This window comes from Cydia fagiglandana, chromosome 24 (assembly GCF_963556715.1).
Source record: "Cydia fagiglandana chromosome 24, ilCydFagi1.1, whole genome shotgun sequence".
In the NCBI taxonomy this organism is placed as follows: Eukaryota; Metazoa; Arthropoda; class Insecta; order Lepidoptera; family Tortricidae; genus Cydia; species Cydia fagiglandana.
In genome coordinates this window covers 6,637,821-6,664,952 of record NC_085955.1, presented here as the reverse complement: position 1 = coordinate 6,664,952, position 27,132 = coordinate 6,637,821, and the positions used below count along the sequence as shown (strand labels likewise).

Genomic DNA, 27,132 nt, shown 5'->3' with positions numbered 1-27,132 from the left:
CTATTATAATAATAGGTATTAGATACAGTAGAGAGATATAAGAGTCCGCAGCAAGCTCGGTTCTCCATATAAACGTAGTTACGCTCTCATTTTAAAACCACTAGCTAGATTGCTTTGAAGCTTTGTCGTTACAATAGTATAAAGTATGGTGTAGGTAACTATGCCTGTAATTAACTTCAAATAACAAAGTAAAAAAAATACAGCGAATTTTTTTTTTCATACATAACTTCTATCTGTGTTTCTATATACATAGCTTATCTAAAAACCAGGTAACTACAGTAAAATCTATGTATATGGCAACATTTTAAGATTGCCACCATAGACTTTATGCAGATTTTTTTTATTATACAACACTAGAGATGTACTCTTAAAAAAAAACCGGTTTTGATTGCCAAGTTTTGGCATAGACAAAAAGTAAACAAAATCGTATTATTTTGTTCATAACGACGCCGTCATGGCGCCGTTCGGCAATCGAATCACGGCAAAGCTGAATTGCTCATGCTGTGACTTTTTATTTTCCCGTTCTTTGGATTAGAAAATAAAAACTTGTTTCTTTAAAAGTTTTAGGATTGAATATATCTTCCATAATGATTGACGACGCAGTTATTGATGCAATGGAGGTGCTGCACTCATGCCGCTGCTGCCTGCGGCAGCCCCCGGACAAGGATCTCAAGAAGCCGTACACTCACCTCGGCAAAACAGAGATATATTCGGACATACTCGAGCAATGCTTTGATATACGTGTAAGTGTATTATGTTACTCTTAATAAATATTATAGGACAATTTTACACAGATCGGCCTAGTCCCACAGTAAGCTCAATAAGGTTTGTGTTGTGGGCAGAGATGTGACTTATTTGAAATACTTGTATTTAAAATGCAAATACAAAATGCAAAATACCTATTTTGTATTTTGTATTTAAATACCTTTTGAAGAAAACTATTTTGTATTTTATTTGAAATAGTTTTTGGGACCTATTTTCTATTTTCAAAATACAAAATACTTTATAGTTAGTAGGTAATGTAGGTAGGAGTTACAATCTCTTCTGATGTTACAATCCTGGCAACTCTCTCATTCTTTTAACATGGAACTGTTGAATGAATCTGTTTAGTAACGTCGCACATGACCACAAGCGTAGCAAGTGGTTAAAAAAGTGGAATCTTGAGTGTTGTGAGGGTTTCAAGGCATAAGAGGAGAACAAACTTTTCTGCCCTGGTGAAGCTCAAACGAGACATCTTCATCACACTAACGAGGGGCATTATACTAGCTGTAAAACATTACAAATTAATGCTTTAAAAGTTGGCCGTTAAAAACCATCATCCATACATCCTACCTGGTTCATATGAGAAAACAACTAGAAATTTGCACTTAACCCTAAGAGTGACATTCCATTTCCAACTGCAGCTGCAATACTGTTCATTTTACTATGGAAATTGACAATGACAGCGACGCGTTTCCATAGTAAAATGAACAGTATTGCAGCTGCAGTTGGAAATGGAATGTCACTCTAAACTTGGCAGTGTGCATTCTTATGCACGTTACACTTTTTAAAAATCTACGCAAAAAGTAAACAGCTTCATATTATTTTTTGACGCATATTTTTCCACTTGATACTATACTTAATTGGTAAAAAAATGTTTTATGTCGCTGGCATATCTGATTTTGAGTGTAGCACGCAAAATGTCAGGCCGCGAAGCTGCGTCTACGCATTGAATGCGAAAAGTGGTACTTTTTAGTGACTTCCTTTTAGATTTGGGTCTATTTATGATTGTTACATAAAAAGTGAATATATATTCTATACAATAACGTATTTTTATTAGTCATTGCATTGTTGTTATAGATAGCATGAACTCGTTTTATCGTATGTATCTACTAATGCACACCGCCAGCTTCTCTACTAACAACATGCTTTTTTAAATGTATCTTTAAAGATACATTGCCAGGTTAAGGTTCCAGAATGTTAATTGTCTTTCTAAGAAATTATTGGGATTTTAGGACAAATTACGACATTCTATTATTAAAAGTATTTAACTATATCCTTCAAGTGCCATAAATATCACAGATAAGGCTACAGCAACAAAACAGAGCTCGCTATCGGGTTCCTCTTATTCCTCAACTCGGAGTCAGATCAGAAATAGACAGCAGCAGTTGCCTCCATCTTTATCATCTTATCTAGAGAACCTAGACTAGTCATCAGACAGCGATCATGAAACAACAGATAGTGAGCTCATCCCAGCGACCACTGCTAGCCATGACCAGCATGCCACCACTGCCATCGCCAAATTAGGTAACATTGCTAGTACATTCAGAATGAGTCTCCAACTACAAGACAAACAGTAAGCCTCTCTGAACAAGCAAATTCGAATGCTCTGACATCATCCCATAATCCTATACCATCGCTATTTTCAGGTTTATCAATCTTACATCCTACTCTTCAGCTTCAATGCTTGCAGTAGCTACTCGATAAAAAAAAACTATAATTGTGACTAAAAAGAAGCCAGTCCAATCAAAACCTCTCACATTATATTGGAAATGTAGCGATTTACGGGAATTGGGCTAGTAAAAATTGAGTACAAGTTTTCGAAAGGCCAGTAGTCACAGATAATGTGTAAAAAAAATAAGCCAAATAAAATGTAGGTAGCTGTTGCAGGGGAAGGAGCACTGAAGCTGCAGAGTAGGATGATAAACCTGAAAATGGCGATTATATATGATTATGGGATGGTGTTGTGGCAGGTTCAGAGTTCAGACTCACTTTAGTAGTTGGAGACTCACTCTGAAGATGTACTAGCAATGTTACCTGATTTGGCGATGGTGATGATGGCATGCTGGACATGGATAGCAGTGGTCGCTGGGCTGGGGTCGCTATCTGTTGTTCCATGATCGCTGTCTGATAACAGATGTAGGTGCTCTAGAGAAGATGGAGGCAACTACTAATCTATTTCTGACCTGAACCCGGGTTGAGGAACAAGAGCAATCAGATTGCGAGCTCTTTTTTGTTGTTGTAGCCTTATCTGTAATATCTGTGGCACTTGAATAATATAGTTAAATACTTTTAATAAATAGAATATCGTAATTTGTCCTAAAATTCTAATAATTTCTTAGTAAGACGGTAAATATTCTGCAACCTCAACCTGGCAATGAATCTTTAAAGATACATAACTCACCTCACAGTGAACCTGGCAGTGTCTCTCCTAGGATACATACCTAATTTACTGTTAATTTGTGAATCCTTGGCAGTGTGCATTTAAAGATACGTTGTATAAATAAAAAACTAAAATACTAAGATTTTTTTTATTATTTTTGTACCCTTAAGTCAACCCTTAGTATCCCTTTTTTCAAGAAAAAAACACAAAATTGTAGCAAAAAAATTCCTGCCAAGTTTAGGGTTAAGATACGAGGATTGATTTCAAAGAATAAAGAGAGTCTTTTCAACTCGGAAATTCCGAGTAATACTTTTTAATTCAGACTAGGTATTCACTACTCAGAGTACATTTTATCGCAAAGTATTTGTATTTTTAAAAAGTATTTTGAAAATACCTATTTAGTATTTTGTATTTAAATACATTTTCAAAAACTATTTTGTATTTTGCATTTGAAATAGTTATATCAAGGAAGTATTTGTATTTTGTATTTAAATACTTTTTATAAAGTATTTTTCGCATCTCTGGTTGTGGGTACTAGACGACAATATAATTATATAATATACACATATACAGGGTGATTCAGGAGACGTGAGCAGGACTAACACTGCGCATTTCGTAAATAATAAGCAACTGTTTCGTATCAGTATTAGTGCGGTTAACGTTAATTTTCTAGTCGTGATGAAAAAAAAAGTTATTAATTTATTTACGACATGCATGCTCACCCTACAATTAGAATACTAAACTACCGATATTCTGTGCAAATTGAATGTCATCACGGTCTGGTTACTTTTGAAAACTCGTATCTCACTCAAGTTTGACAGTTTATTATCTTCGTAATCATAATGCTGTCATTACGGTTAAAGAGGTTTTATGTTTATTAATTAGGTCTTGTAGGGTGACCATGATCGTAGAGAATTAAATTTGCCCTCGCCAAAAAGTTAAAAAATAGGATAAAGTATGGTTGTTTCATCTAAATACGACGGTGATCGATCAATTATCAGCTACTGAGTGTGCAGGATTAGTCCTGCTCACGTCTCATGAATCACCCTGTATATAGTTTATTCGTAAACACCAAGGACAAGATTTAACAAAGGTTTACTTAGGGTCGGTTGCACCAAACTGTTCGTATCGTTAAAGAGTTCGCTAAATTTTTATGTATGGAAAGTTTCATAGTAAAGCGCCGAGGCGTGTCGGCTGACGTTGATCAGTCTGTCAAATATGGTTGGTCCAACTGGCCCTTAGGTGCGGTTACACGAAACTGTCTGTCACCGTCAAAGCGTTCACTGAATTTTATTACATGGAAAGATGCATAGTTCAGTGCTGAGTGATGTTGATCAGTTGATGCAACCGGCCCTAAATTTTAAAAATAAGGCGATTTAAATATACTCTGATTAACATGCTGCTGACATGAATGTTATTAAAATTTATAGCATTAACTATTGTAACACCTTGATAATCTTGTTACTTTAATTTGTAAGCAGTATTTATGGCAGTAGTTCTTAGACACGATTTCAAAATCGGATTGTTCATTTTTTCATTTTAATTATATTTGGCAGCTGTCTCTAGACAATGATGATGAGTGTGGGATCTGCGAGACGTGCGTGGAGCGCCTGCGAGACGCACGCAGCTTCAAACTCCAAGTGCAGAACAGCCAGGCAGAGCTGCAGAAGCGCCTGGATCGAGTACTTCACGCTATGGGTACGGTTGTGAACATATTTTTCCTTTTCTATTGATAATTGGAGGGAAAAGGATCCAATTCACAAAGATCTGTCAATAAAATATGAACTTGTATGTCCAAAGGAGTCTTAACCCTTAAGTCCATAGTGGCAACATCCTCCAATCCAAATGAATTACGGTTCAAATGGCTAGAAAGGTATGCACTGATTGAAACTTTCACAATTCTCCGTAACAACGCTGTCCTCGAAATGACGGAGGTAAATTATAGCACTATTTGTTTTGTTACAGATGGGGGACCTGAAGGCGGGTCTAAGATGGAGGAACAGGACCAACCAAATAGTGTCCCTAGATCACGTAAGTACTGAGCGTAGATCTACAATGTAGAAAATTATCATCTGCAACCAAAATCGGAATGATGTCAAGTCTCATTGGAAGTGTATATTGAATTAAGAAATAATATGTAATTGTGTGTATTATTCGCTTTGGTAACAGTTTATTCCAAGGTATAATTGCCTGCCGTATCTCACGAATACAGCTTTTCGTATTTTTCTTCTAAGGATCTTCACGATCGTATACAATAGACATTAGACAACAAAATGATCTGATAGAACACACATAAACCACACCTCGGACCCTGGCGATCAAATGTATTAAACAAACGCGTTCCTACGCACACAGTCTAAGCTCGTGTAGGTGAACGCGTACCATGCTTGTGTGTGAGATAAGACGTGCTAGGGTTCCCGCCATTTTGTTGTCAAGTTCGATGACCTCAATGACTCAAAAGTCATTGCGCGAATTAGGAAGAAATAAGAATCGTATTATGCTGTAAGGTACATCTAAGCTGGATTTATACAATAGTTTCCTGTTTAGAATCTGTATAAACGAAGAAGTAACAAAATTTTTGTAAGGAAATTCAGGCCACCAAAATATTACGTAAGTTGAAAACATGACTTTTTGTTCATATAGATATTGTGCCGTTTTCAGTGTGATCTGATAGGTTTTGTAAATATTTGTTTAATATTTGAATATTTTACGTGGCCTCCGCTTTGCGCACCGTGTGGTCGCGTCCTTGCCAGCCGGTAACTGTGGGTGGGCGGCACTTTCAACGGGAGGCAGGGAGTGTCCATACTGTACGTTAGTACTCTTTATTATACTGTGCATAAACTGAGGGAACCTCAACCTTAGTAGTGCGAAGTGTCAATGTCAAGATTCTGATTTAAGCTACAAATCGGCAGATACTCCCAATGTGGGTGCCCCATAAAAGACCAACTTGTTGTTATATGTATGCGGTATTCGTGAATTATTTCACTGACAAAAAAACTTCATTGCTTCAGATGGTCAACCAGAAACTGAAGTGGTACAGCAACAAGAAGTTATTGGTGATTCTGTATCATGTAAGTATGTATATCACGTCCCATCCCAGAAAAAAGCATTTAAATGTCTTGGCTCCAACCATTTGCTTCATTTTGAAATGATATCCCATTAATTTTACTTAGCTTTAGAATGGGATTTCTTTTCCAGGGCCGGATTAACCATGTCAGGGTAGTTTAGTTTTGTGTGGTTTTGTTACATTCCTCCTTAGAAGTTACATAGATCCGTAGGTATTTAAAATAAGATTTTAAATACGCGATTAAGTTCCGTTGTACAATTTAATAATGTGTAAAAAATAGTAAAAGTTTAAATTCCCAAAAAATAAATGATTTTACTCGAATTAAAACCAATTATAATCACAGAAAAACTTCGAAACAAACAGCATTCTTGAAGCACCCACGCACAATATGGCCACAGAGGAGATATAAATGGCGACTATGAAGTAAGATGGATACATTGAGGGAAGGCAATATCCTCCAGTCTGCCAAATTCCATAGAGATTGTTTTTGTACGTACTTGCGGCTGGCTGGCTTTCACCACGTCGAGAAATACAACTCCGGTTTTGAGTTGAGTGAGTGAAGTGGGAGTTCGCGAGTGAAAAGATGCCAACTTAGTGTCCGATCGAAGTTTTGGTTTCTATTAAGTTGGGCGGCGTAAGTATACACGTGTGAATAGATAATTCGCACTTGTATCGTAATTCGTAATGTACTATTGCAGTAGTTGAAGTGTTTTTTGTTGTAAGGAGAAGGCAGATTATTTACATGTGATAATTAACTTGTGTTGTGGAAACTCATACACAATAAGGTTTGTCCTTAGGGATTATATATGGCAAGTATCCTAGTTGCTTGAAAAAATATAATTTTTGTGTCAGGTAATAAAGAAGCATTGGATGTGCTCAAATATAGAGAGGCGGCATCATCATCCGAAGCTGAGTCTGGCAAGATAAGTGTCGCGATACCAATTGAAAAAGGATCAAACGAAATAAATGCGGGTATGCTGCTGGATAATGCTAATAGCAATCAATTAATTCGCGCATTGCTTACTTCAATTATTATTATTAGGCATTTCATTAACTCTTTCAATTTCACCCCCCCCCCCCCCCCTTGCACTCTCTTCAGGGATGATTTCCGACATAAAAACTATCCTATGTCCTTCCCCGGCACTCAAACTATCTCTGTATCTAATTTCAACTAAATCGGTTCAGCGGTTAAAGCCTGAAGAGGTAACAGATAGACAGACAGACACACTTTCGCCTTTATAATATTAGTATGGATTATTGCATATATTATTTTTTATTTTTATTTTCAGGTATTTCTGAATCCCTAATCGAGTTAAAAACTTTAGCAACTTGCACATTGAGCAAAATTGAGACAATCGAAAAAAGAATGGCCCTGTTTAGTTCAAACGAGCAAAATAACGCAGATTCATTATGTCATCGATTGCCACTTAAAACATTACCGGACTTGGAAAAACTTGAACTAGAAATACAACAAAGTGAAATAATGAAAAATCAGTTGGTAGGTATATCTGCTTAATTAAACCCATCATTGAAATTGCAATGATATGCGTATAAATTTATTTAAAAAAATTGGCTGTGGCATACATTTTGGCTGGCTTGACGTTAATATTTGTATGAGAGAGTAAATTTTTTTTCGCCTTTTCGATATTGGTCCCATAGTAAAAGTAGTTCAGTATGACCTACATATTCACCCCGTAAATTATTGCAGGTTACTATAAAAAAACAACCTGTAGGTACATACCTACTGTTTTTATTAGTTAAAAAAAATACTGCGTTCCTCCCATGACACTGGCAGGGAGAAAATCCGTTGTACCATCGGACACAGGAAAACCTAGTTTGAGAGCCAGGAAGCCAACTTCAATGTACCAATGTAAAGTTGCGGTACTTTTTTTTTCTTATTCTTATACTTATTATATTTTCAGATAAACAACTTAAGCCTTGTTGGTGGGAATACAACTACAACAATAACCAGAAGAATACTTCAACGGCTCTTCTCTACGGCGCTAGCACTCCAATGCAATTGGACTGGCAAAAACAATAAGTTTAGCTTAAAACAACTGCTACTCACAGAAGTAATTATTAGTAAGTAGTTAAAACAACACATCTGAATACTTACTATTTCTTTGAGAAAGTAAAGTTCTATACAACTAATATTAACTTAAAAGATAGCTATAGAATGTACTTTTAAAAAGCAAACTGACACGAGTAGGTATGTTATAAGCGATCAAAGTACTTATAACGTCTAAAAATTCTGTGCTGATATAGATAAAATGTTACACTAGTCATTCTGCGTTCTAGACGGTCCGCGAGTAACCCTTAGTGAGTACCGGAATTCTGTGCTCACTATGTACCTACCTACTGGTCATAGTCAGACGTTCTCTAGGCCGGTTTTTAATTTTTTATACGATATTTGACGTCATGCTCCCTTGCAATCCCACTGTGTGTTTCTTTTGAGATTTTTTTTGACATAAAATGTACTCAATAACGTACTGAATTAATACTTTAGCTTTTGCTAATTAAAATAGCTAATTATCTCCCGGACGCGGGCATTTTGCTCGGTATCTATTGATGTACATTTTTTAAAAGTACTAATTCAGTACATATTGAGCACATTTTTTTGTATTAATATATCTCAAAACACACAGTGGGGTTTCCAGGAAGTATAGCGTGATATGTGATGCAATGAGTGCCGTATAATAATATAATTATTTATATTATAGATGCAGTTCGGAGGAACAAGCTCTCTGAAAATGCAAAGGACATTGAGATTACCAAAGCGTTAACTAACTGGTTCAGATTCGCTAAGGATCGTGATGGAGGCCGAGAAAACAGGAGATCTTTTAATACGCGGCAGAGGCGAGAATAGTTGCCACCGATATTCTAGAGAGATTGTTAATCATTCATAATAGTTATTAGTTTTACAAGGGGGCAAAGTTGTTGTTTAACCGCTCGTGCCAATATTGATACCCGAGCAAGCGAAAGATTCCAAAATTGAACCATGAGCGTAGCGGGTGGTTCGAAAAATGAAATCTTGAGCGTTGCGAGGGTTTCAAAGCACTAGGGTTAAACAAAATTTGACCTCGAGTGAAACACAAAAATTTTCACCACACCAACCCGAAGCAAATATTAAATATAAAATATCAAAAAAATCAAATAGAAATGAATGTCATTAAATATTTATCATCCAAAATCATCATTTAAAAGTCAATTCTACCAGCAAACATAAGAAAACAACTCAAAATTTGCATTTGATTACTTTGCGTGAATAAAATGCAACTTTGCCATCAGTTTTTGAAGTGCAAAGTAAGTCTTTTCGAGCTGGTGTGGTGAAAAAAAAAATACCCTTCTGAATTTTCTATTATAGGCACCCTCGACCCATTCACTTGTTTAAATTTTGGAAAGCTACAGAATTTCGAACTTTTCTTTTATATCTCAGTCCGGTAGTTCTGCGCGGGATTGTTTCAATAGTTATTTGTACAACAAGAGATCAAAGTTTGATATTTCTTCGAGTGCTTATTTTGAGTCCCGTGCAAGCAAAAGATTCTATATCTAATTTAGAATCTTGAGCGTAGTAAGGGATTCAAAATCGCACGAGATGTAAATAACTTTGATCTCGCGTGTAGTGCACAAAATTTTTCACCCTAAGCAGTGAGAACATACCTAGAGGGACAGAGATAATAGAACCCAAGTATATCGAACTTGTATTAGACCCCGCATGTTGAAATGACATTTGACTATAAAGGTCACTTGAATGACATTTTGTCTCACTCAGTGAGCAAAATGCGATTTTGTTCACTCATTCTGTCTCACTTACTGAGCAAAATGCGATTTTGCTCACTGAGTCATTTTGTCTCACTCAGTGAGCAAAATCGCATTTTGCTCACTGTTTTTAAGAAGCAAAGTACCCTTGTTCGAGCTGCTGAGGTGAAAAAATATTTATGACCATTTTTTGTCACTTCATTGTGCCATTTACATATTATGTAAAAGATAAAAAGATAAAAGATAAAAAATAGTTTATTCAAGTAGGCATATTACAATGCGCTTATGAACGTCAAATAAACCTTTACCGGCTCCAACCGTACACCTCTGCCCCGAGAAGATTTAAATCCCCCCTCAATTGGAGGAGGGTATCCCAATATGGGACCGGCAACAAACTCGGCGGGACACATCTTTTCAAAACATTATTACATCTTATAATTAACATGCATTACGAGTAATTAATACAATTTAAATTACTATAGAATTCATGCAATTATACTCAGTGAGTACATAACTTTATAGAATTTGATATAAAAAATAAACATATATGCACATGAAATCACAAATACGTAGCTCTTTCAGAAAACAAATCAAATCTTACAAAAGGAAAAGAAAATAAAATCAATAAAAGAAATGAGAATACATATTATATGAATCTAACTGATTGTTATGAGATGCTTTCATACAATTTGATGTGCTTTCTTACCTGAGCTGAGTCACCTTTAACTCTACACATAATACAATGTTTTTAATTGCTACTTGTCGTTATTACAGTTTCTGGTTTGGACCATGCATGTTTGTCTGTCAAGTAGTCCTCGACTCTGTAATAAGCCTTCAACATCAATGACTTTTTTAAGTAATTCTTAAGAGCTGGAAAGGGTAATTTAAAGCATCCTCAGGTAACTTGTTATAAAAATGAATGCATTGCCCAACGAATGACTTCTGTACTTTACGAACACGAAACTTTCTGATAGCAAGCTTATTTTTATTTCTAGTATTATAGTTATGGACATCAGAATTCTTAGTGAAGGAGTCTAGATTCTTAACAACATAAATAATACTATCATATATGTATTGGGAAGCTACAGTTAAAATATTAATTTCTTTAAAAAGTTCTCTTAATGATTCACGCACCCTTAAATTATATATAGAACGAATGGCTCTCTTTTGTAAGACAAATATAGTCTGTATGTCAGCTGCTTTGCCCCAAACCAGAATACCATATGACATTACACTATGAAAATAACTATAATAAACAAGGCGAGCTGTCTCAACATTAGTCAATTGTCTAATTCTCCTCACAGCGTAAGCGGCCGAACTTAATTTGTTTGCTAGTGTTCTTATATGAGGACTCCATTGTAGATTTTTGTCCAATGTTAAACCAAGAAACAGTGCTTTATCTACCATCTCTAAGCATTCATTATTCAAAAGTATCTTAGTATCGACTGGTTTAACATTCGGCAAAGAAAATCGAATGCATTTAGTTTTCTTAGTATTAAGAAGCAAATTGTTCATAGTAAACCAGTTTAGTACATTAACGAGTGTGCTGTTAATTACACTGTAATCGGTAGATTTACGATCAACCTTAAAAAGTAATGATGTGTCATCAGCAAAAAGAACAATTTCACAAAGATTTTCTACTACACATGGCAAATCATTTATATAAACCAAAAACAGGAATGGACCCAAAATAGAACCTTGTGGCACTCCTAATTGGACTACAGTACCGCTAGACCGGGTTTTGTTTACAACAACTGTTTGTGTTCTGTTGCTAAGGTAAGAAGACATAAAGTTTAGGGCATTTACTGACAGACCATAGTGTTCTAATTTCAAAATGAGCGTTCCGTTTCAAAATGTGGTGACCTTACTGACCTTTGTGAACAAAGTGAATGGCGAGAGTACGCAAATAAGCTGTTGCATTGTTTTGTTCGAAATGTGTCAAGATTGTATACCTACAAAGGAACTTCTTGTGTATAATTTTCACAACCTTTAACATTTGACAGCAGATGCTGAAAACTTTATCTCAATTTTTCACCGTTTTCAGGATCTCGAACAGACTTAGGGCCAGTTGCACCAATCACATTTGACAGACTGTTCAACGTTCGGCGCGCCCCGGTGCTTTACTATGAAACTTTCCATACATAAAAAAAATTAGCGAACTCTTTAACGATACGAACAGTTTGGTGCAACCGACCCTAATAGTCATATCTCGTATACTTACAAGAAGCCGGGCTAGCACATGATTGGCGCGTCAGTATCTCGCGGCGAGATAGACTACCCGTCCCTCTTTTATTAACATAGTAAAAAAACCGGGCAAGTGCGAGTCGGACTCGCGCACGAAGGGTTCCGTGCCATAATGCAAAAAAAAAAGGAAAAAATAAACGGTCACCCATCCAAGTACTGACCACTCCCGACGTTGCTTAACTTTGGTCAAAAATCACGTTTGTTGTATGGGAGCCCCATTTAAATCTTTATTTTATTCTGTTTTTAGTATTTGTTGTTATAGCGGCAACAGAAATACATCATCTGTGGAAATTTCAACTGTCTAGCTATCACGGTTCGTGAGATACAGCCTGGTAACAGACGGACGGACGGACGGACAGCGAAGTCTTAGTAATAGGGTCCCGTTTTACCCTTTGGGTACGGTACCCTAAAAATACGGGTCTAAAGTTTATCTCGCCGCGAGATACTGTTGCGCTAATTATGTGCTATGTAAGGCAACTTTTAAATCTAGAAAAAAAGTATGTTAAGATTCTTAAGTAGTTGACTATGTTTCATATAGAAGTAGTATAAAATAAAAAGAGTTAATAGTTTTAATGTTGGTTTTAGTTTTTTTTTAAATAAATATCGTTAAATTCAGACCTAGAAAATTCTGCAGCGATTTTGATAGCCCACGCACAGCAAATATTATTTATACATCATAATTTGGTAGAAGTTTGACGTTTGAAATAACCCTTGCACTGCGTGGGCTATCAAAATCGCTGCAGACTTTTCTTGGTATAACTATAGTAAGTATAAATAAAAAGAAATTTTAAAATTCAATACAGTTATAATTCAAAGAAAAATGTATATCCTGGCAACCGCAACTTTGTGACATATTTTATTTTATTTTATTCATAAGGCACACTATACAGACGACATTCAATGCATGATTACAATAAAAGTGGTAGGCTTTGTATAAAAATGCCATCCAAAATTAGTGAGCACAGCAAGAACAATAAGTAACAACGAGCAAAAACTATCCTAAAATTATAAAAAAAAACACAAAATATCTTAAAACATACTAAATTTTAAAATTACATAAATGATCGTAACATGTTAAATTGCTTACTATTGTTGTTGTGTAGTATGGTGGCCAAGAACACTAATGACTTGCCTCTTGAAAACTGCTAGCCGTGAGTTGAAAATATCGATGTTTCTATATTGTGAAACTAAATCATTGTACTGACGACACATTCTAACGATTGGGTTATAAAAAGATGTATTATTTTTGTACACTTGAAGGGCGAAAGTCCTGGGAGCACGGGATATGAAACATATATATGTTTCATATTAACAAAGACAGTCAGATGCCCGAAATTTGCTAAGTTCGGTGTTCGCGGTAGGCTCTCTCAGATGTCGTAGAATTCACAAGAATATGGTGACCACTATAGTATTAATGGCCTTGTATTTTCTTGAAGATATGCCAAATTACATTATTACAACACAATATAATAGAGAAAAAAGGTTGCTTTTAAATAAAAAGAGATGCAGACAATGGTAGTATTGTCTATGGACGAACTCGACACACGCACACACACGAATGTATGCCCACAGGTTACGACCACAAGTATACTTTGACTCAGAAATTCATCGACTTGGCAACAGATGGTACTAAAAATGTCTAACTTCATCTTGCTCAGTAACGCCATCTAGTTTATTTACAAGGAACGGCGACGATAATAGTTTTTAAGCGAGGTCAAAACTTGACTATGGAGAGAGCTCTCTATATCTACTTAACCCTTATCTTGGCATCGTAACACCCGTGATACATGGAACTTAAAAAAATCTAGCAGGTTCACTTTATTACCTAACACAATAATTCTGCCATCAATATGTCGAGCTACCCTCCTTACTTATAGAAAAAAATAAATGACACGAGTGTCATTGTAAATTAATTAGTAATAATCAACATTGCGCCGCGGAAACAATAGATTTTGGTTCGTACTGGAAGTTTTGCATTTATTTCTTATGTTAGTATATATTTTTCCATAATCTACATTTTGATATCTTTACTGTCTCTTAGTGCATACATATTTACAATGCCTTCGAATTTAAAAACATTTAATACACAGAACCTTACATGAAACTGTTATGTATTATATTTGATACACTGCCAAGAACTCAGAAATGTACATATCGAAAGGATTGTATTACATTTAATACATTGCCAAGTTATCGTCAAAATATTTTTAAATATTTTTTTTATTTTTTTTATTTTTGTGGGGTTAAAAAACATGCTTCAATTATTTAATATTAGTTGTCGTATTATTTAGTTATTAAACTCTGATTTTTTTAAGTACTAGATGTTATTTAACTATATATTCGTACGCTGTAGCATTATTGCTACGCCGTAGCCCGTAGCACGGGAAAATATGTGTATGGCAAAAAATGGCCCCAAAGTAAAAAAAAATGATTTTTTTTAAATTTTAATTATTTGTTTACTTTTCATATTTTACTCAACTTTTTGCTGACGACTTTTTTGAAACTTTACGGGTTCTAATTTTCCGCCCACGTGATCAGGTATTCGTAGATATAATTTATTTTTACAGGTTTAATGGTCATCTGATGCTTTAGATTGCATTTAATTAGCAGTAAATGCTAATTTCTGTTGCCTTACATGTTTTATTTTTATTAAAATCTTCATTTTTCTTCTAAAAAGTAGGTAACTATTTTGTCGACTTATTGGCACTGTATCAAATATGATACATATGATTTTCCGAAACTGGAAAATCCTGGATTTTTTTTCTTATTTTTTAATAGTCTAGTATGCTCGATAGGTAACAAAAAACGAAAAAAATGTTTATATTTAAGATATTTTTAGCCTTGCCAAGATAAGGGTTAATTCTCTTTGCCTAGGGCGTATAGTGTTGGTAGATAACCATTTATCTACAGTGGGGTATTTGTATGAAAATGCTGCATAGGGCCTCATGCCTACCGTAGTGTAATTGTAATATTTATCAGCAAAGGCCCAACGTCGTATACCACCACCACCACCATTACTTAACTTTATTGTATGTTTTAAATGTTCCGAAATGAGCGCAAGTTGGGGTGGAATGATTTTCTGTGATAATGGGTATTCTGTACTCTAGTGGGATAACTTCTTTCCAATTATACTCAGATTGGAGTAACGAAGGGGTTTTTGAGTATCGGTATAATTTATTATTATGTATTATGTAATCTGGAGTGGTGTTGGGGTTAGAACTGCATTTAGCGTAGATATTATTATACCAGTCGTCATTGGTATTAGAACTATTGTAGTTAATAACGTCTACTGAAGGTAAGCGTGATAAAGCGTCAGGGATTAGATGAAATGATGTTTATCGATCAAAGTATGTGATCGAACTGAAAATAAAAATCATTGAATGGAATTTGGAATAGGATTTGAATTTCAAAAAGGAATTTAGAATTTGTATGGTGCCAGAAATAGTATGAAGGTCGATAGTGTTACGCTTCGTTACACGCACCGTTACACTAACCACCACTAACCACTACCACCACATACCCACTAACCACTTACCTACCGTAGGGTAGGACTCATAAACAAAGACCCAACGTATATTTACTCTGAAGGCCCTCTGCAAAAAATACTGCCTAAGGCCTTCATGTGGGTATACAACCACATGCCTACCGTAGTGTAATTGTAATATTTATCAGCAAAGGCCCAACGTCGTATTACACAACCACTTACCTACCGTAGGGACTCGTAAACAGAGGCCCATTGCATAATTAGACTGTAGGCCCACTATAGATTAAACATAACTATTTACCAGTACGGTAGTATAATAAGAATCCTATACACAAGGCCCAACGTTAAAGTTACAAAGTTGGCCCGTTGTGGTACAAGCTGTGTTGGGGCTTCAAGCTGGTGCACGGCTACAATACAAATACTCTTTATTGCACACCTCATTACAGAAAACAATACAAATAATACAGTAAGAAGAGGTTAAACAACAGGCGGTCTTATCGCTAAAAAGCTTTCTCTTCCAGACAACATTTAGGTACCTACATACCTAACATGCCGTTGGGTAATTGTTGAATATGCAAACAGAAGCACAACGAAAAAAATTGCCCTATTTTATTTTTTTGTAGTTGGTCCTACAGCAAGCCATGCGGCCAAATGTAACAATTAACCAACCATCAAACAAATGTGTATAGGCCCAACCAAAACCACCACCGTTGAATAATTGTATATGATTTATTTAAATTGGCCCAACGAAAAAAATACTCCTATGGCCCTCTGTTGTGAATCATCGGAAGGGCCCTCCAGCAAATCGTACGGCCAAATATAACTGTTGCCCAACGAATACGTAAACAAAGGCCCAACCAAATCCCTACAAGAAAATGCTATTAGCCTAGGGGAGTGATGATTTATCTTTAATCAATAATGTAACCGTATTCTTGGTAGTATATCTTATAATTATATTATGATTACGATACATACATACATTAGTTTTTTTTCTAATATAAGGCGCAAGTACGGCTAAAGGGGCCCACTGATTAACAGTCCGCCGGACGATATCGGCCTGTCAGTTAGAACAAAATTTTGACAGTTCCGAACACCTGACAGGCCAATACCGTCCGCGGCGGACTGTTAATCAGTGGACCCCTTTAAACTCACGATTTTTTTAAGTTGCCAAGAAAAGGATTAATCAGGTTCTGGGAGGCAGTAATACATTTAATAATCTTCAGCGTAGTGGCGTGGTCTAAACGCATAAAACGTGGGACGGCGACGCCGCGAAGACGAGGCGCTGACATAATATGAAGGACGGGAGGGATGAGCGTAAGACGGGACGCGGGACACCTTTTAATACCCACAAAAAATTCCATTAGTGTAAGGCCTGAGTGGACGCTTGATTTGGGCGTGCGGCGTGCATATTAAACAAATGCAAACGTATAGGAGAGGCCTTAGGGCCGCTAGAGACAGACTGCAACCCAACTGCAACTTGTATGGAACTGTGCAGTCGACGTGCAGTTTCCATACAAATTACAGTCGATTAAGGCGAGGATGGACTTCCTGGAGACCTCGGCTGCCGTTTGGGATGCACAGAGGGAGGCGCTATTTGACATCCGTGTCTTAGACACCGACGCGCGAGAAAAAACGAAAATATAGCAGCGCTTGTGAGAAACGTCACGCAACATCGTGACGGATTCTTCGCTCATCAAATGTCCGCCTTCATTAAACACTTCGGTGAAGCTATTCCTGACCGCTGGAACAGATCCCTAAGTGTCGTAATGGGCTGGCTTAGATCAAAAATCACAATTTCGATAATCAGAGCCACAAGCATGTGCATTCGCGGCACACGGCACAAATTTAAATCCACAAAAAAAATCCTAGACTTTGACAACGGGGCAGCCCTACCACAGCCCTAGCTCTAACCGACCACTACCTACCAACTCTCTTGATATACGTATTTTTATTTCCTTGTTTCAGTTTAAATAAACTTGTTGTGTGTACCTATGTTTGTTAGGGGGTCAACTATTGCAAGTTAAATTTGACCCACTTCTCGGTTTCCGATGAAAAACAACAATCAGGGCAGGGGGTGATGGAGACAGGAGGCGGCAATAGGAACTCTGTGATAAAGCAACGCAACCTAATTGTGTTTGGGCTTTTTAGAATTGTCTCGATGAGTATTAAAGTTGTCTGTGGAAAGAAAAGTACAAATCATCGATAAAAGTTTGTACCAAAAATGATTTTTTTGCCAAAAACCATTTTTTTATTTGTTTCAGATCTTGAACCGGATACTAAATCAGAGTTGTATGAAGCTGATGAGGCCAATGATGATTTTAAATTGCGTAAGTATTCCGCCATAGAAGTGTAAAGGTCGAGAGCCGATCGTAAAGTCCTGAATAATGTTTTGTCGGTAGTCACAAAAACCCCAGATAGCAAATTTCATCGCAATCCTTAGAGCCGTTTCCGAGATCCCCGAAATATATCTAATACCTTTAACCTTTTGGACGCCAATGACCGATATCTCGGTCGCCGCCGACGGATAAATCGGTCACAGACTACAGAGCAACATAGATCTATGTGCATATGCATAAAGTTCCATTTCAGTTTTGACACTTCGGTGGCGTAGCGTCCGAGTGACAGCTTTTGTGTTTGACACGGCGTCGAAAAGGTTAAACGAGCAATTCTTGTTTATTTATACATATATTTCGGGGATCTCGGAAACGGCTCTAACGAGTTCGATGAAATTTGGTATTTGGTGGTTTTCGGGGGTGATAAATCGATCTAGCTAGGTTTTATCTGTGGAAAAAACGGCATTATTTAGTTTTTGTATGCTTCCCGTAGAAAGATCTCCCAGATATTAAATATACAAATAACAAGAACTAAAATATTTTTACTAAGTACAATAATTTATTTCATAGTACACTTACTATACCTACAGAAAATGTCTGAACTAAAAATATATTGAATTTGTTTTAGACGATGAACCGGATATAAAATCAAAGTTGGATGAAACAAATGCAGCTAATGATTACTTTATATTGCGTAAGTATTCCCCCATACTCATTATTTAAATAAAAACATAAGAAGGAGTGGTTTGGCAAATAGAAACATACTACCGAGTATACTTGCTACTACGACCTTGATACTGGCGAAATAGTCCCACTGGGCTAAAGCCATAATTTGAAAAGAATGAATGAATGAAAAATTAAACAATAAAGACCAACTTATTATACGTTTGCGGTATTCGTGAATGAATCGTATTTCAGACTAACAAAAAATCTCTTTGCTCCAGATGGTAAACCGCAGACGGAAGTGGTTGTAGAACAAGAAGCAAATAGCGATCCTCTATCACGTAAGTAATCTTGAAATTTAAGACCAGAGTTTTATAATTTTATAATAGTAAATTGTGATACCGGTCCCAAATTGTGATACCCTCCTCCAATTTATCTTTATTTAGGGATTTAAATCTTTTCGTGGCAGAGGTGTAGGGTTGGAGCCGGTATAGCTTTATTTGACGTTCATAAGCGCATTGTAATATGCCTACTTGAATAATAAACCTATCGTTATCTAACCAAAACTACTGTTTATTATACCGGGTGTGGCCTGTAACACGAGCAAATAATTTAAACATAGATTGTACTCCTCAAACGGTGACACTTTTGTTCAACAACTTCTAAAAATTATGAAGTATTTAGACAACCTATTTTTCATACAAACTAAATATTATCTTCAATGGACGCCATCGCCACGCCATATCATTGTGATTGACGTTGCTTGTCACGCCTTAAACATAACAAAATTCGCAATACATTGCGTCTTAAAATAAACTTTAAAGTGTATTAAAAAATAAACCACAAGCTATTTTTAAAAGTCTCTGAACAAATATTGATCAGTATGAGGAGTACAGCCTACTTACAGTTAAATTTTTTGCCCATATTACAGGCCACACCCGGTAGATTGCACAGCTCCAGTTACCCTTACCTATCTATATAAAGTATGTATTACTTTCACTAACAATGTATGGACCTTTAGTCTGAAATAAATGATTTTTATTTATTATTCTCTTTATTTATTTATCGTCTTAGGTTAGGTATTTTTATAATATGAATATAAAAGTAAAATATAAAAACACTTACAAAACAATAAAAATACATATAAACACATTATAAAAAACCTAACCTAGGGTGCCGCCAGCAGCGGGGCAAGGCCCAAGCTACCGGTGGTCAGGGCTGCAGAGAGAGGAACCGACGTACTATCCGCGCCGTGTCCAAGATCACCGCCTTCTGCATCTGTCCCTTGATCCAACCACCTAGCGAGAGTCTCTCGAGATGTTGGTCGAGACTCTTCGCTATTAGACCGTTCACTGAAACGACTATCGGGACAATGATCGTCGAATCAACATCCCACATGGCGGTTATCTCGTGAGCCAAGTCTAGGTACTTACTGGACTTGTCCTTCTCGGCCTTCACGAGATTCTCATCATGGGGGATGGTGATGTCAACGAGCATGGCCCGACGTTGCGATCGATCTATTATCACAATATCAGGCTTATTGGCTACAATAGTCCTGTCAGTGATGATAGATCGATCCCAATAGAGCGTGGCACGACCATTCTCGAGAACAGGCGCAGGTGAGTACTTGTAGTACGGTACTTCGCAGTCCACAAGGCCATATAGAAGAGCAAGTTGCTGGTGAATAATCCTGGCTACGAGATTATGTCTGTGCAAGTACTCGCCGTTAGCAAGATGAGAACAACCGGAAATGATTATTTATTATTATTATTAATAATATTTCATAAAAGTGTTGTATTGAATACATTTATATACCTCCCCATTTGTAGCAAATGAAGCTAAAAAGATCAGCAATATAGACATGTCTTTTTATTGAAAAATATGAAAAATAAGTCGCGGCAGACACGGCAAACATGTATAACAATTATAAATCATGCACGATCATGAACATTATTTTTATTTTTAAAATTTATTACAATTTTCTTAATTATTTATTTTATAATTTTTTTGAAAGATTGTTTACTTTTTTAATGCTAAAAAAACAAAATATAGAATGAAACTATCGGAAGTGTTAGGTAGTATCGGGTTCTTAAAACAGAAATGTACAGGTTTTTAAATGGGCGGCAACGCGCAGTACATTTGGAGTCGCTGGCGTCTTTAGGTGACGATGATCGCTTACCATCAGGCCGTATGCTTGTTTGCCAACGACAACGACAAATAAAGTACACTTCCTATACCTACAGAAAATGTGCACTATGTTTTTTGTTTGTTTTAGTTCATGAACTGGATGTAAAACCAAAGTTGGATGAAACTGATGTGGCCAATGATGATTTTATATTGCGTAAGTATTCCTCACATCTTTGATTACAACTGTAGTTAGTAGGTAAGCTCTGGAGTGGTATAAAGCACCGACCAAGTGCGAGTCGGACCCGCGTTCCAAGGATGCCGTACACTGAGAGAAAAGTACAACAAAAATACACTTAGAATTACAAAAATAAACTCCGGGGACAAGGAGAGTTAACTAATAGGAACAAATTGACTTTTGTAATTTCTATTAATTCTTACAATTTCTATTATCTGTTTGTTGAAATTATATTTGGGATTACTGAGCTGTTTCTAGAAATAAATAAACTTTACAGAAATAGTGAAACGTCCATAATTATTACTAAAACTTCATTTTTTTCTCCGGTACAGAACTGTTTTTTAATTCCTGGTGATGATTTTTCTCTCAGTGTACTGTTGTCGTATGCACTATTAAGTACATTACATTTAAATTTAAATAATCCAATAAAATATAATTCAAATACAATTATAATTCAAATAAAATTGAAATATATTATTAGTCATGGTTATAATTAATGTTTATGGTTATAGTCATCTAGAATTCTAGATATTCTTTTATGGAGATATATTCTTTATTTACTAGAAATTTGAAAAGTTATTTTTTTTGTATATATGTGCGTCCTGTAGTTTCCGTATGCTTTATGGTAAATTATTAAAAATGCACATTCTCTGTTCCGGTGGACCACTAATGTCAAGAAGAATAACCTGCTTAGGGCGGCACGTATTGCAACCATATGAGGTACAGAGCATTACGGCCCAAAGAATCTGGAATTTCCTGGATTCAAGGAGCATTAGTAATGAACTTTAAAGGGCCGTCACAATCACAATAGGTCACTGCTTGATCGAAGTGGCACTCAAAGGCCCACACCGCCCTCATCACCCCCAATAATAATATGTAGGTACTTATATATACTTAAACTATTCTAAGACTTCAACGCATGAAGGTAATCAATTAAATTTTTACTTTAGCTGAAGACGCTTGCAACTCGGGGATGCAGATGTCGCCCGAGGACACTTTCAGCGATGGACAGATAAACCTCCGCAGCGACATCGCTTCGCGCACAACCGAAACTGCTCATAAAACTTGTGACCTCGCACCTACGACACACGTCGAGCGTAGCTTAGAGTTAACATATCATATTGACCCTGAAAATAACACACTTGAATCGCAGTTTCCTTCTATCCATAAGGGTGTGGAGAAAAAAAGATACTTCTGCCCTGTATGCGAAAAACTTTTCACGTATGAAAAGAACTTACAAATTCACATGCGTCTTCACGATGGAGACACAAATAACTACTGTGATATATGTAAAAAACAATTCACACAAAAATGTATTTTAGAACAACATATTTTACGTGTGCACGTGGGAGAACGTTACGATTGTAAGATATGCAAACAGAAACTCTTTCATAAATCTGCGTTGATACGACATATGGTTAGACACAAGGCAGAGAAACCGTACTGCTGTAAAATATGCATGAAAACATTTTCACAGAAAAGTAAATTAGACAGTCACTCGTGCCATACGGAGAATCGATATTTCTGCGACTTATGCAATCAGGGATTCTTACACAAATCTGTATTGTTATGCCATAAGCTTACACACGCCAGTGAAGGACCTTACTCGACTGAAGTCGACCCAAAACCGTTTGCACTGAAACGTAACACTCGTGTTATATTGCACACAGAAGGTGTCTCGTGTGAAGTCTGTAAAAAAGTATTCAAAAATAATTATCAATTAAAATGTCATATGGCTGTACACACTGGAGAGAAACGATACGCTTGTGAAATATGCCAAAAAAAGTTTTCCTTTAAATCAAATTTTACACGGCATTTTAAAATTCACTTTAACGGAACAGTTTTTTTTTGTAAAGTATGCAAAATGACTTTTAAAGACAAATGTTCTTTAAAAAATCACGCCTGCACAGGGGCAAATAATCGATTTTTCTGCGATATACGTAAAAAGGGTTCTACACGAAAATCAGGGGCGAATTCTTACATGCTTTTGCATTTCAGACCAAAACCTTTTTCTTGTGAAATATGCCAAAAACAGTTTGCACGCAAAGATGCCTTGAACAGACATCATAAAGTTCACACTGATGAGATGACGTTCTCTTGCGAAATCTGTAAAAAAAGGTTTAAAGAGAAATACTATTTAAAAATTCATTCCCTCACTCATAAAAATAAGAAACCTTATACCTGTGAGACATGCAATAAACAGTTTTTACACCAGAAAAGCTTATATTGTCATCGTAAAATTCACACAGGGGAAAAGCTATACTCATGCGATGTATGTAAAAAAAGCTTCACGACAAAATCAGTGCTGATTAACCACATGCTTTTGCATTTCAGACCAAAACCTTTTTCTTGTGAAATATGCCAAAAACAGTTTGCACGCAAAGATGCCTTGAACAGACATCATAAAGTTCACACTGATGAGATGACGTTCTCTTGCGAAATCTGTAGAAAAAGGTTTAAAAAGAAATACTATTTAAAAATTCATAACCTCACTCATACAGATAAGAAACCTTACACCTGTGAGACATGCAATAAACAGTTTGCACACAAGAAAAGCTTATATTGTCATCGTAAAATTCACACAGGGGAAAACCTATACTCATGCGATGTATGTAAAAAAAGCTTCACGGCAAAATCAGTGCTGATTAACCACATGCTTTTGCATTTTAAACAAAAGTCTTTTTCTTGTGAAATATGCCAAAAACAGTTTGCACGCAAAGATGGCTTGAACAAACATCATAAAGTTCACACTGATGAGATGACGTTCTCTTGCGAAATCTGTAAAAAAAGGTTTAAAGATAAATACTATTTAAAAATTCATACCCTCACTCATACAGATAAGAAACCTTACAGCTGTGATACATGCAATAAACAGTTTGCACACCAGAGAAGCTTATATTGGCATCGTAAAATTCACACTGCGGAAAAGCTATACTCATGCGATGTATGTAAAAAAAGCTTCACGACAAAATCAGTGCTGATTAACCACATGCCTGTGCATTTTAAACAAAAGTCTTTTTCTTGTGAAATATGTCAAAAACAGTATGCACGCAAAGATGCCTTGAACAGACATCGTAAATTTCACACTAATGAGGTGACGTTCCCTTGCGAAATCTGTAAAAAAGGGTTTAAATATAAATACTATTTAAAAATTCACACCCGTACTCATACAGGTGAGAAACCTTACACCTGTAAAGTTTGCAATAAACAGTTTGCAACTGGAAGTACCTTACAGACTCATATGAAAACTCACACGGTGGAAAACTCGACTTCAACTACTACTGCTGCTGGAGGATTATTCTGTTGCGAAAAATGTGGTAAGTCTTACAAATCATATAGGTCGTTCATGTATCATATAAAGACACACTTGGGAGTATGTCGTCACTCCTGCGAATTATGTGATAAAACATTTATACTGAAGGAATCATTAAAAGAGCATATGTCAATTCATACAGGAGAAAAGGCCTATTCATGTGATGTATGTCATAAGCGATTCAGAACAAAATCAATTATGGGACAACATATGCTGGTTCACCAGGAACTCAAACAACATACTTGTCTAGTATGCGATAAACAGTTTAGACATAAATCTGCTTTAACTATGCATATCCGATGTGTTCATACTGGCGAAAAGCCGTATTCTTGCGATGTATGCAAAAAGGCGTTCTCTATGGTATCTGCGTTGAATATCCATTATCGATATCATACTGGAAAACTCCCGTATACTTGTAAGATTTGTGGTAAAAAATTCGTTGATTGTTCTGGTGTCAGGAGACATCTTATAAAAGTTCACAAGGAGCAAACTACTATTACTAATTATGAGAAAACCTGAATGTTATTAAACTTATTAATCATTTCTTACTTCGTAATTTGATAAAGTTCCTGAAACTGTATTTATGGGAAACTTTCTATGATATATGATTCTGATTTACTATATATGGCATGTCTCTGTAGGGGTTTTCCATGAATTGGCCTACCTATTTAGGTACCCTAGAGCGCTTCCACTAGAAAGTTTCAGATAACTACATTATCTTATCCTATTTAATAATAGTATTATAAAAAATACGAATTATATGTGACTATTTTTTACATCGGGAAGTTTAATTTTATTTTCACCTCTACATCCATATCGCTTAATCCTTAGGGTACGTTTTCACTAAAGCTGTGCAAGGATGGTTTGTATTAGTCATTAGGCTATGAATGAAGGTTTCATATGTATAAATATCAATCAGTACCTACTGGCCACTTACAAAAGTTGACTAAAATAATAAGGGAAAGTTTTATAATAATAAAACCGGGCAAGTGCAAGTCGGACTCGCGCACGAAGGGTTCCGTACCATAATGCAAAAAAGGAAAAAGAAAAGTCACCCATCCAAGTACTGGCCCCGCCCGACGTTGCTTAACTTCGGTCAAAAATCACGTTTGTTGTATGGGGGGGGCTCCTTTACTTAACTCTTCATTTTATTCTGTTTTTAGTATTTGTTGTTATAGCGGCAACAGAAATACATCATCAATGAAAATTTCAATTTCGCGGAGCGAACATACCGCGAAGTTGGCGTATGACTCCACACTCGCACACTTCACGGCGATTTCGCAGTTTGGTTTGCGGCAATATGGCGGAAAAGCATCAGCTGATCGAGTTTTACTGTTAGTTATCTATGGCATCATACGTGATTTAGCTGTTTTTCCATTTTGTTTTATTGTAAAACCGTAAAATATAGCTGCTTAATATAATATAATCATAATAGAATTAGTATTTATCTTGCCACAGAGGAGCCAAAATATTGTGTAATGTGGAGTCTTGCAAGTTCGCGCTTCGCGTCTACTTTGACGCGGGCCGAAATACCGACAAAAAACGGAGAACAAGGCGCGAAGGCGTGAACAATCTGCGAAATCGACGCCACACTCGCATTCGCGGCTACGCCCGCGATTCACGCGCATAGTCTGGAGGAGGCTTTAGTAATAGGGCCTTTGGGTACGGAACCCTAAAAAGCACTAAATCCGACTAAATTGTTAGGGTAGCCCTTGTAACCCCGGCTACTCACGTAACGATAAAACTGTGCAGTCCGACTGTGCAGATAAATCGAACCGTGCGTATGACAAATCGTTACGATAATCGACATACACACGGTTCGATTTATCTGCACAGTCGGACTGCACAGTTTTATCGCAACGATTTATCGTTACGTGAGTAGCCGGGGCATAGATATAAGAATATATACAGATGCCTTCCAAGCGAGCTGTCAGTGGGATCATATTATATATCGATAAACGCTACACAGCAGAACGAAATAGCGATTAATTGAAGCTTCAATATCTTCGTTAAACATAAGCATAATTGAAATGCTAATGGATAATGAATATATTATGATGTAATAAAATATTTCAATTATTGCGGACCACCTATTTTAGTAGGTATTTATGTATTTTAATTAAATATCTGAACTTTCCCTTATTTCCCTGCTGGGGCGTGACGATAAAATTGTGATCTGATAACCACAATAAAGAATAAAAGCGTTTTTGTTCATTTTAGATATCGTCAAACCTTTAAAGTAAAATTAAAATTGCAAGAAATGTCGATAGTTTATCGATATGACTTTATCGACATGACTACAGCAAGGTGGTGTTAAATTGTTAATCGTACACTAAACAAAAGTGGCAACAGTGACAGCTCGCTGAGGCACCGTCTATATATATATTATGTCTATGGCATATACACGTAGGTCTATGTTGCTCTGTGGTCTATGACCGATTAATCGGTCTTTGGCGTTGAACCTGCGGTGCGGATATATCGGTCATTGGCGTCCAAACGGTTAAAGGCATACTCGGTATCGTGTTCTGTAAAATTTTTGGCCTTTGTATGGAGGATAAGTAATTTCTTATAAGTTGTAGTTACCTATAATTAGATAAGCATCAGGTCATGACTGTTATATAGATTTAAGAGCATTATATAGATTTTATTATCTGTTGGTAATCCTAAATAAAGAAAATTAAATTAAATTAGGATTAGTTAACTAATACCTGCCCTGGACGAAAAGAGAAATCGAATATGCCCACGGAACCCCACTGTGATTGTTA

The 27,132-nt window shown here is 36.3% G+C and overlaps 1 protein-coding gene across 7 annotated transcripts; it reads left to right on the top strand.

The window, feature by feature from the left end:
* Positions 1-456: 456 nt before the first annotated feature.
* LOC134676163 (zinc finger protein 585A-like) lies at positions 457-25,128 on the top strand. Of its 7 annotated transcripts, XM_063534440.1 has the most exons (9): positions 457-743; positions 4,699-4,840; positions 5,108-5,173; positions 6,154-6,213; positions 17,958-18,023; positions 18,658-18,723; positions 18,974-19,033; positions 20,968-21,033; positions 22,005-25,128. In XM_063534440.1, the coding sequence occupies exons 1-9, from the start codon at positions 588-590 to the stop codon at positions 24,884-24,886; spliced, it is 3,564 nt and encodes a 1,187-aa protein (XP_063390510.1). In that variant the 5' UTR covers positions 457-587; the 3' UTR covers positions 24,887-25,128. The 7 variants fall into 7 exon arrangements, with proteins under 7 accessions (XP_063390510.1, XP_063390513.1, XP_063390511.1 ...); XM_063534443.1 differs by lacking the exon at positions 5,108-5,173; XM_063534441.1 differs by lacking the exon at positions 18,658-18,723.
* Positions 25,129-27,132: the final 2,004 nt, after the last annotated feature.

What these genes read in the sequence shown, in the direction of transcription:
- LOC134676163 (XM_063534440.1), top strand. Translation starts at nt 588, where the DNA reads ATGATTGACGACGCAGTTATTGATGCAATGGAGGTGCTGCACTCATGC. An exon ending in AGCAATGCTTTGATATACGT is followed by an intron (nt 744 to 4,698) that starts GTAAGTGTATTA and finishes TATATTTGGCAG; the next exon opens with CTGTCTCTAGACAATGATGA. An exon ending in TATTGGTGATTCTGTATCAT is followed by an intron (nt 6,214 to 17,957) that starts GTAAGTATGTAT and finishes TATTTGTTTCAG; the next exon opens with ATCTTGAACCGGATACTAAA.